The sequence below is a fragment of the Takifugu rubripes genome, chromosome 9, assembly GCF_901000725.2.
Source record: "Takifugu rubripes chromosome 9, fTakRub1.2, whole genome shotgun sequence".
NCBI lineage: Eukaryota > Metazoa > Chordata > Actinopteri > Tetraodontiformes > Tetraodontidae > Takifugu > Takifugu rubripes.
Genome location: NC_042293.1, coordinates 2372317 through 2383044, shown reverse-complemented (window position 1 = coordinate 2383044; position 10728 = coordinate 2372317). Strand labels below are relative to the sequence as shown.

General features: G+C 46.2%; 2 protein-coding genes across 2 annotated transcripts; one reads left to right on the top strand and one right to left on the bottom strand.

Moving 5' to 3' along the window:
* Nucleotides 1-414: 414 nt before the first annotated feature.
* On the top strand, nucleotides 415-5201 carry LOC115251119 (uncharacterized). The gene is made up of 17 exons (XM_029842299.1): nucleotides 415-549; nucleotides 658-750; nucleotides 835-1103; nucleotides 1221-1387; nucleotides 1473-1611; nucleotides 1699-1836; nucleotides 1990-2109; nucleotides 2183-2285; nucleotides 2383-2485; nucleotides 2582-2808; nucleotides 2881-3151; nucleotides 3218-3585; nucleotides 3664-3903; nucleotides 3979-4131; nucleotides 4201-4305; nucleotides 4374-4465; nucleotides 4533-5201. Exons 4-17 carry the CDS (start codon nucleotides 1369-1371, stop codon nucleotides 4645-4647), a joined length of 2193 nt encoding a protein of 730 aa, XP_029698159.1. The 5' UTR covers nucleotides 415-549; nucleotides 658-750; nucleotides 835-1103; nucleotides 1221-1368; the 3' UTR covers nucleotides 4648-5201.
* dnaja2b (DnaJ heat shock protein family (Hsp40) member A2b) lies at nucleotides 4954-9953 on the bottom strand. The gene is made up of 9 exons (XM_003967105.3): nucleotides 9300-9953; nucleotides 8154-8213; nucleotides 7692-7918; nucleotides 7539-7619; nucleotides 7325-7458; nucleotides 7058-7254; nucleotides 6829-6973; nucleotides 6262-6389; nucleotides 4954-6191 (listed from the first exon to the last, which is right to left on the bottom strand). Exons 1-9 carry the CDS (start codon nucleotides 9375-9377, stop codon nucleotides 6003-6005), a joined length of 1239 nt encoding a protein of 412 aa, XP_003967154.1. The 5' UTR covers nucleotides 9378-9953; the 3' UTR covers nucleotides 4954-6002.
* Nucleotides 9954-10728: the final 775 nt, after the last annotated feature.

The following is a 10728-nucleotide window of genomic DNA, read 5'->3' as shown; positions in this document are numbered from 1 at the left end:
ATTAATTACATTTAAGTATTGCTAATTAGATATATTTTACTTCATCTATCGATGAAAATGCAATCCTTGGAGATGACCAGTATATTTTATATATATATATATATATATATATATATATATATATATATATATATATATATATATTTAATAAGTCAGGACTCTTACATTTTTATTAACAAATGCGTGTCATGCATCACATTTTCCCTGCATCTCTCAGACACTCTCACTTCTGTTGTACAGTAATTTGATCTAGCTGCGGTCCAAGAGTGCTGTAACCATAGCAATAGTCTGCATAATTGAACAACCCACAAAAGTGAAACATGGAGGTGGTCAGATTATTTAATGTTGAGCGAAATGTCTGCTTGTTTTCCATGTGTAAATATTAATTATTGTGCTTTGATGTGCTTTCAGGATTACCTGTGTGGCCTGTACCGATCCCTGGGTCTGCCTCTGGGAGCAGAGTTCTCCTCTGAAGATGTGACTACGATCTACCGCCAAGTCTTCCACGTTCCCTCCAACACCGTCGATGCAAGTGCAGCCATGCGGAAGGTCGGAGATTTTGTTTTAATCAATATTCTTTTTAGAGCACTGATCAACTGACCAAATACTTCTTGATGAAGTATTTAATGAAGAGTCCTTTAATTGTGTATTTTTTAGCTTGCGGAACTGGACAGCAGCTGGTCCTGTGTGGGTGAAAATCTACTGGATGTGCTGGTAGAAATGGAACGGGAGAGGGAAAGGAAGGAAAAGGTAGTAAACTGAATGAGAGTGTGCCAGTTAGACACTGAATAATAAATGACTAAGTCCTTGCTAAAAAGCCTGTGTAATTCCCAGCTCTGCTGGGAGCTTCAGCTTCTAAATGTTGGGAAGATCAACCCTCTCAGCGAGGTGGAGAGCCCAGTCAACAGTTCTGATAGGGTCCACCACGACGTAGCTTCAAAAGCACACAAGTTACAGGTATGAGCATGCAATCTTACAGGTTCCATCCGGTGTGGAATAACTTTCCCTGCACAGAGGCAGAGACTGTCCAAGAAGAAACACTCTTCTGGGGGTGTGAAAACAGTGAAGAAGATTCAGAAATCAGCCAGGCAATGCTGGACCAGGTCAGCAATCAAGACATAGATGTTCTACATGCTACATGTTGTAACCACAGCACTGGTTGATATACTGTATTCTTCAGTAGAAATGCATGCAACTATCTCCTCTGTTTAACTTCTTAGGCTGGCATCAGAGGGTTTGTACAGTATAATATGTCAAGGTCGAGGGCCAGGGTTTAGAGGTCAGGCCTGGGGCTCTGTCAATCTCTCAGACGTCCTTCTCTTGGTGGATGTGAAATATGATGTGGTGACCCAGTTGCTGTACAAAGAAATGTTGCAGGAGCACTACGGTAAGGAAAGAAGGGCTTCGTTGTTGTCACAATATAACACAGACAACAGCCTCATGACTAAAGACTGTTTTGGTGGGGGGGACAGCTCCGAGCACCTGGGAGGGCATGCTGCCATGGCAACAGCAAAAGGAGGAGGAAGAGCTGGAAGATTTGGCAGAGGATGCTCTGGAGTCTGGCGACATGGTATGTTTGGCTGAGCTGCCGGGAGCATTCAGAATATACAGGTAACACATGCGCCCCCAGAGTATACATGCTCATTTTTTATGTTCATCAACCATTTTGATACAAACAAATTCAAATAAATGTATCAGCTGCAGAGTGAGCATGGGAGCATCCTCGAGAGGCCATTCTGAGTCCAGGGAGCAGTGCTGGTCTGCCATTTCCCTCCTGTGGGATTTGCACACATTTCGTCAACAAGAAAAAGACAGTTTAACCAAACTGAATGAGAGGTGAGTCAACATGTGACCTACACAGCCACAGATAGCAGACAGATGTTGACTCATATTTAACACATGAATAGGACGTACTGTAGAATTTATGCCTGTGTGAGTACCCAAAGCAGTTGTAAGATGTGTTGACTCAGTAATATTGTTTCCTTCTAGACTGGATTCGAGGAGTCTGAGATTGTTGTGTCTGCACATCAGACTGGCAACCGTGAGAGCTCAAAGGGAAACAATATCTTACAGAGCTCTTCTGGCAGCTCGGCAGTCTTGGGAGACATGGTAATGCAGGTTTCTTTCTTATTTCATGCTTTAATCAGCCACTGTCAGCTGTGTTCCTGATACTCACCCATAGGCCGCACATTAAGAGTCCGTGTGGAGCAGAACAGGCAACCTTGTGGCTACGTAATGACGGCAAGGAGCAAAAGACGGGCCCGATTTCTGTGACACCGCAACAGGTATTAGGCATTGGGACCAGAGGTGTCGCGTGTTATAAGCTTGGCAGAACTCCAGATGTTAGGAGAAGGAGCAACACTGTGGCTTCTGTGTCTACAGGCATTGCTGCAGTTGCTGGTTATGAATCACGAGCAGGAGAGGAAACATCTGATTAGTCTGTTGTTAAATGGGGTCTCCCAAGATTGTGATTTACCAAAAGAGGGTATAATGATTTTACCTCCCTCTTCTGCTACATGTCCAAATTACTTGTTGCTTGTCTCACCAACGGTATCTTTTGTGATTCCTCTTCCTCACACAGATTGTCAAGAGCGTGCTGCTTTTACAAATGGCTGCCTGAAAAACATTGTGGACTCACAGACACACAGTCAAACCCCTGGAGGGCCTCACCCTGAACTACAAGCTCAGAGAACCACAGAACCTTGGCCGCAGCAGCAGCTCGAGAAGCGTTACCTCCTCCTCTTGAGCCAGCTGAGTGAGCTCCAGGAGGTGGAAGATGGGGAGGTGTTGTCAGCACTGATTGACAGGGTGAGTCGACGCAGCGACAGTGTGTGATTCAAAGACTCCATCGTAACACACGGGGAATCATGTGTCTTTCAGAGTGCAGGGCATGGCCAAACATTGCGAGACAAGTATGAATCTCAACTTCAAACACGGAGCTACAGCAGCAGGCTCCAGTCCCTGCTCTCAGAGGATCCTCTTACTTCAGACTCTCCAGATAAAAGTACAGCTCAGTCCTGCTCTAGTGCACAAGCTAAATCTCCAAACAGCAGCCATGGATCAGCCGAGGATCTGCCCGGCAGAGGGCCGGGGACAGAAGCGACCGGAGCGCAAACTGAAGATGAGACTAAGGAGGAGAACATCTGCACAGGTACTGCAAGCAGAATCTGACAGTTTTACACCCAGGAGCTGCACTTACAGCACTTTGCATTCTCAGGTTGTGGAGAAATCATAGAGGTTCTGCCCTACTTGGAGGTGTGCGTATCAGAGGAGATAAGCAAGAGTGGTTCTACAGAGGAAGAGAGCAGAGCAGCAACGTGTCCCCAGGACCATGAGAACCAGGGCTCACTTATCACCCTGGCCTGGGGCAAGCTGTCTGAGGACAGTGGTGAGCAGGGAGCAGGGGACGCAGTGATAACACAGGACAGCTTGGAGACACGATTCCAACTAAGTGATGTGAGCTGCAGAGGTGAACTGGGAGAGTTTGAAGACAGAGATGATGTGGAAGCAGCGCTGGTCCGGTGTGATTCTACCGGCCATCCTGAAGGGCCTCCTGTGGACGAGCAGCACGGCACATTTGCACAGGTAACGTCTGAAAAACACCTAGAAACACAATAACTTTGCTCTCCATCTGAAGGTTTTCCTCTTCCCATACGTCCATAGAGAGGAGATATATCTGAGTGTGATCTTCAGGCGTATGTGGACACCCTGCTGTCGGGGCCAGCATATCCTCTTGTGGAACCTTCTGAGATTAAAGGCCATGATGGTGACCTTGTCTCTGGACTCACCAGTGAAGCGAGAGAGCTGGTTGAGGTGGAAAGGTTGCCAGACTCGCAGCCGGGGATTCTGGGAGGTCCTGACCTTATGCACACCAAAGACCACAAATCTATCTTACAGGACAAAGTAGGTCGGGTGATGGTGCATTTGGGCAACCGGCAGCTATTACGCCTGCTTGTACTCGGCTGTTTTGTTTTAAAGGTCGGATGTAGCCCTGCAGAAAGACAAACCAGAGTGAGAGAGAGCCAGGAGGTGTCTGAGATGGACAGAGAGAAGACGATGCGCAATCTCGTGGACGTGCAGCGAAAGGTTGAACTGAGGCATCGGAGAGACCGCGAGAGGCAAATGCTGAGGGTGAGCGAGGGGAAAGTTTGATCGTCTTCCAATGAGATCGGAGGAGTCACGGCATGGCCGTGCTTTCAGGTCCAGGAGCGCCTCTCGATCGTCCAGAGCAGGAAGGCGCAGGAAGATCTGCTGGGTCAGAGGCGCACAGACAGGCTGATGCACCTCACACAAAACCTGCCACAGGTAACACACGTCACGAGGACACAAGGACGTAGCGAGGTTGGCCGTTTCCATTACGATGTGTGTTTCAGGAGGACAAATATCAGCAGAAGACGGCGGTCAGGGAGCGTCTGGAGCAGCTGAGAAGAGAGCGCTCCTGCGTAATGCAGTCCAAACGAGACAGGTGACGGCAACTCAAACTGCGCGACCCTTTCAGGAGAACAGCGAAGCTCACTTTGTTTCTTTGTTAGGAATACTGCCGGGTTTAGAGAACTTCTGGGTCCAGAGGCTCTCCGCGGCTCAGGAACAGACGACGGAACAAAAGCAGCAGCTGCTCATCATTGTGACTCATTCAATTTATTTTAAGCACCGCCGCTCGTTGTGTCTCGGGCAACTTCCAAACACAACATTCCATAACGACCTCTGCCATTGTCTCTCGGATAATACGCCGAAGTCAAGCAACTGTTGGAGATTTATCATCCACGCTGTCGACCGGGGACAGAGTGAAGGCAGGAGATGTATCAGAGCTCAACGCTCCAGTTAACCACACGTGTCCCAGTGCCCTTGAGCAAGACAGTGGACTGTGTTCCATCACTGGAAGACAAGCAGTGTGCGAACCTGCGTGAACGGGTGACTGCAGACTTGATTTCGATGAACATTACAATGCTGTAGACTTTGAATGGACTCAGGTTTATTTATTTACACTACAGATTTGCATGACAATACTGTAACATGTCCAAGTAACAACTGCGAGATGAGGAGATAGGTCTAATGTAGAGGTTGTCCGGTGAGACGATCATGGCGTCTGAGTCCTCCTAAGATGAGGGAACATTTCTATGATAGAGATTCTCAACAAATAAAGAAGGTTTTTATTTACCCTATTCACACTGCAATCCAAAAAACAAAAGCGGTCAGAACAATATCACTGAAAGAAGCCAGAACATTCCACAGCGGCCAACACGTCGAGCCACCGCATGACTCGTAAACACTAAAAGAACACAAGTATCGATGAGGAATACAAGATTAGTTTTTCGAAAATCTGTGGCCTTGAACACAGCAACAGCACAATACAAGCTTGAAAATCCAGACCAAGAAAACGTGGCGCCTGGCTGACGGGTGTTATAATCTGGTTTGAATGGTTTTGTAACAGCTGGAGGTTCAGGTGCCTGGTTTATGCCAGTTCATCCTTAATGTGGAGTGATTTCTTGTGAAAGTAAGGTCACCTGACAGCAGCGACACACTGAAAATCAAAAGCCTAATTCTGATGGGGACTGGACCAGAAATCTCTCCAGTGGTGGACTCTTATACTACATGTGAGGTCTTCAGCAAGAAAGCAGCATGCATTTGTGTGTGAAAGACTAAACTACACCTTATACGATAGCCAACATTGTTTGCGAAAGCCTGGGATGAAATCTGGAAGGTCCAAATCACGTTGAACCACTGAGACCGAGACCATCTTCTCGCTGGCGGCTTTGATGGGCGTCAATGTCCGTGAACACAAAATGGCCGACATACATCCAGCGTACTGTATACCTGACATGTGGAGCCGATGAGAGCGGATATACGTGTCGTCCTGTATGTCGTTTCTGAAGGAATCAATGTGGGAGCGAAATGTGTGCGATTGTGCGTCAAGTCTTCAATGGCGTTAGCGATGAGACTCAAAGGATGTTCACATATTTTTGCGTTTGTGTGTGTGTGCATGTCTTTATGTTAGGGTCTCTCTACTGATGTGCACACTGCACTCCGTGGCCATGGTGACCACCTTCTTCATCCGAGCTATCGTTGTAGGCCTCCCTCCTGGCGCCGCCTCCCATTCCTTGACTTCTGTCAAAATCTGTCAGTTCGACTTCTTCCGCGTCTGCTGTGATCTCGGGATCCTCTGGACGAGCAGGCAGCAAACACTCAAGCTCCTGCGGGAGATTCGGTCATTAAAAACACTCAGCGCGACATTCATTCAAACGGGTCTTTTGGGTGACTCACGTTCAGTTTTTCAGCATCGATCCAGTTGTTTTCGGGGAACTGGACATCAAACTTGATGTAAAGGTCTCCCTTCTCAAATGGGTTTCTATACTGGGGCATTCCCTCCCCCTTCACCATTCGAACGCAACCTGCCACGCAAAGAACATGAAACATTACCAGTACTGGCAACTGGCTCTCATTCACCCCACAGTGTCTGTAGGATTGAAATAATCCAAATTTAGAGAACTCTAGTTAACAGCTTAGTGGCCTGGCTTTTGCCTGCGACAGCACCGCTAAGCGCCACTAGAGGGAGACAAATCCCACAACAAGCCCATCAAATTAACTCTTATTGGACTTGCTCTGAAAACGGTTTCAGTTTTAACTTGATCATACTGGGATCATCTGCTACTCAGTAATTGTGAGGCGATTTGACACTTTGCCTGAGTCTTACTTGAACTGGTCATCTCTTCAAGCAAAGCTCTAAGCAGGTAACTTCATTTTAAACAGTAAGAGAACTCATCCTGTCTGTGACAGAATGGCTGGACGACTGTTGAAGATGGAGGATCTATTGAGTAAATTCATGGGTACCTGGCTCAATGATCTTCCCAGGTGGATATTTGATGAGCAACTGACGCCCATCCAAATGTGTAACAGTCATCTGGAATCCACATAGAGCCTCAACCAAGCCGATGCGCTGGACGATGTAAAGGTCATTGCCTTCGCGGCGGAAGTCCTGGATTAAAAACGAGAGCAAAAATAAATCAGGTTTCGCCATATTTACAGATATTACACTGAGATAATCCCATCATTCTTTTACCTCGTGCTCTTTCTCTTGCAGCACCAGGACGATATCTCCTGGTTCCACCCCCGGAGCTTGGTCAGCCTCCCCAGAGAACGTGATCTTCTGTCCGTGTTTCATCCCTTTATCTACATGAACCTCTAGAAGCTTTGTCTCCTTACACACCTTATGGCCCTCACACTTTCTGCAGCGGTCCTTCTCGTTGATCACCTCACCTGCACGGAAAACACCATTAGGACGTCTCCCAGCTGCTGGTGTCCACACAGACGTCTGCGTGTCTCTTACCCTCTCCACTGCAGTCTGTGCACACTGACTGCATCTGCTGGACCATCCCTGGGGCCAGCTGTCTCACCATGATCCTCATACCTCTTCCTCTGCATGCCACACACTTTTGCACTGCTCCTGCCTTGCCTCCTTGACTACAGGGCAAAACCATAAAGCATCAGCACTGTTGCTATAGGGAAATGTGGAAATTTATGATTCCAATAGCTGCACTCACCCATTGCACGCCCCACAGATAACATTCTTACTGAGCTGGAGTTTGGTGGTTTTGCCATTGTAGAGGTCTTCAAGAGAAACTCTATGACAGAAGAGTTATGGTGGATATTTATTTTAAGAGCTACCTCAAAGTGCCCAAAAAGGTCACACTTACTTCAGAGGGTGCACCATGTCCTCGCCTCTCCTCTTTCCTCCATTTCGGCCTCTGCCCTGTCCCCCCATGAAACCAAACAGCCCTCCACCAAAAATATGGGAGAAGATATCGTCCATGCCGGGCCCTCCTCCTCCTCCCTCCCGTAGGCCCTGTTCTCCATATCGATCGTAAAGCTCCTTCTTTTCAGGGTTTGACAAGACCTCGTAGGCAAAGCTGATCTCCTTGAACTGAAAGAATAAAGGCAGAATAAACAAAATTGCCCAGAAAAACACACGTAGAAATTAAAGTTCTTGACGCATGTCACCCCAACAAATTAAACCCGGATTAAACGTCTCGGACCGATTCACGTTCCGTGCTCCGATCAGCCCCTTGCATCCTTCTCAGTGCCAGATTGTGCGATCATTAAAAACTACGTTGACGCCTCTACTTGGCTGTACCTTCCGAGCGTGTGGTGCCTCCTACCTTGTCTCCAGCCTCAGGATTCTTGTCAGGATGGTACTCTTTAGCCAACTTGCGATAGGCCTGTGGGAAAAAAATGACATATTTGCATTAACTTGCTGCGAGCTAACGCATAATCTCAAGTACAAACCCTGACAGACAAAACCACTAATACTATTGCAAGTCCCAGCACTCGTGTAGGCCGAGGACTTGATGTCGTGGACCTGCTGTCAAAAACACCAGGACGACACAATGACAATCTGTGTTTGACATCTTAAGATACTTAAACGTGGGAATACCAAGTCAATAATAGTATCTAGAAAAATGATGTCGGTCTACTGACACTTGTGTCCCCTGGACAGCTGTTTGTACGTCAAATTACAACATGAGCTGGCAAAAAAATAATCTTTTTTTGTTTGTTTTACAGATGGTTTATGGTGCCATGGGAAGGTTATTAAGAGCAATCAAGTTGTAACTTGCACCTTCAATTTTGAGCAACGACCCTTATATGTTTATTTCAACCAGGCCTCGCTGGCTTGAATAAAGATCTACAAATGTTTAGTAGGTGGGGTGTTATTACGGTTTAACCGCGTCTGTTTTGACGAGTCTGAAAACCAGGTCAAGGTTTGCTAACTTGTGCGTTTACAGTGCGTAAACGGCCGTCAATTTCCATGCTGTTGTTCAATTAAAACCAATGCGTCTTGATCAAACATTAAGTCGAGATGATTTTCTTGCAACCTTTGGATGAAGAGACGTTACAACGTCGAGGATAGACGCCGGTATTTTCTCTTAGCAAGGGCAATGTTTAGGTAACGCTACTCGCGTTACTGACCGACAGGGCGCCGGCTATTTGCTGCAATGTAGCTAGTTTTCTATCCAGTTCAAATCGCAGTCACCCCTGTATTTATTGGCTTTAAGGCTTTATTTTACGTCGATGGTAAAATTAGAAAATAAGGCATTTGTTCATACCATTTAAATGTCAATTCGTTACTTTATTTCTAACACAGACTGAAAGTAACCTCATCTTAACTTTATCAGCTTGGCTAACGAGCTGGTGAGCTGCTGGATAGCAACCTATTGCACGTTAAAGGTGTTAGCTTGTTTCCAGGCCACAATTAATACTGTTTTTTGGGTGGTGCATTCTTCCCTACGTTTGTCGGCGGCGCCTACCTTTTTTAGCTCGTTTTCAGAGGCAGAAGGTGAAACTCCGAGGATGTCGTAGAGCTTAGTATCCACCACATTAGCCATGGTGCTAACCGGCTGCACGGCGAGACCTTCTGCGGAGGTTCAACTGACGGAAGAGAGCAGACGCAGGATCCTTCCGACGGCTGCTGTCCAGGGTTACCAGATCCCACAACACGCAAACACCCACTCAGAAACAACGCGCCACAAACATCCACTCAACTTAGAACTGAATTAAACTGTTGGACGGCGAGCAGCGAGGACTGCTGCTTGAGGAGGCAGATGAAGGACTGTGGTTCCGGTTCGAGGATCACGGTGCTTGGAGAGCGATGCCCGAGTTCGTCTGATTACCAGAACCCGAGTGGGTCAGAATGCATTAATAAGCCGATAGGTTTTAAGTTTTGTTCAACCCTGAGGTGGGACAGGGTGGTGGCGGTACGGGAGAATAATGGTAATCAATTCTAGGTTAATTGACGCAGGACGATGCTGGCTGCAGAGAATAGTCGATTGCTTCGTGATCAAAGCCACTTGGGTTGGCTCTTTGAAGGAGAAGATGTCAAATTGTCAGATGTTTTGATCATCTGCGCGAGGCCGGTCAGTCCCGGCTTTGATGGCGTTTCCACCTGCTTATTTTCTCCTTGCCGGCAGGTGGTGCTGTTGGACCTCATCATCCTTTTATACAGAACTAAAGCGTTGTAACATGAGTTGTAAGCATGAGGTTGTATTTCTTTGTTTGTCTTACTGCTAGAAAAGATATGAATTGATCTCAGTAAGGTTTTCAGGAAATGTTGATTATGGGCCAAGGTGGATCCCATTAAATTTTGGTGATGTTCTGGATTCCAGAGGGACTTTGACCTTCCAAAGACCTTAGGTGATGATCAAAGTCAATCCACTATGTTATGTTACCTTGTATTACTATTGCTTGTATATATAATGCAAGTTTAAGTCACAATATGTTTGAAAATGATCTGCTTCTTTTTAAGATGAAAGATGAACAACCTCTATTAAAGGAAGACCACTCAGAATCGGAACCATAGTTCATAATCTGACGTCTCAATCGTCAATTTTAACCCTCAAATACAAGCAATATATGGCAGCTGACAAACTCATTGTATTCCAAGGTATTCCAAGTAATTTGAGTATTAGTTTTTGGTGTCAGACACGATATCTGGGGAAATTAGCTGCTTGGTGGAGGTCTGCACTCTTATTAATAACATTTTTACATTCTTTTGCCACTTTAGTCATGTAGGATGTTGCCATTCAGAAATAAGCTTGCATGCAAATGTAAAAATGCAAATCAGGAACCATTTTATTAGAATCATAACCTACACAGTCATGCTTAAACTGCTTTTCAATTTTTTCCCATTTTCAATTAAAATCTCAATCGCCAGTTCCAGGAATTATTGTATTTTTCTGG

Excerpts from the sequence above, each read along its gene's own strand:
- LOC115251119 (XM_029842299.1), top strand. Across the intron at positions 2,286-2,382 it reads TTTCTGTGACACCGCAACAG|GCATTGCTGCAGTTGCTGGT; the intron begins GTATTAGGCATT and ends CTGTGTCTACAG. Across the intron at positions 2,809-2,880 it reads TGTCAGCACTGATTGACAGG|AGTGCAGGGCATGGCCAAAC; the intron begins GTGAGTCGACGC and ends TGTGTCTTTCAG.
- dnaja2b (XM_003967105.3), bottom strand. The coding sequence starts at position 9,377 with ATGGCTAATGTGGTGGATACTAAGCTCTACGACATCCTCGGAGTTTCA. Across the intron at positions 8,214-9,299 it reads CTGAAAACGAGCTAAAAAAG|GCCTATCGCAAGTTGGCTAA; the intron begins GTAGGCGCCGCC and ends TTTTTCCCACAG. Across the intron at positions 7,620-7,691 it reads GACATGGTGCACCCTCTGAA|AGTTTCTCTTGAAGACCTCT; the intron begins GTAAGTGTGACC and ends CTTCTGTCATAG.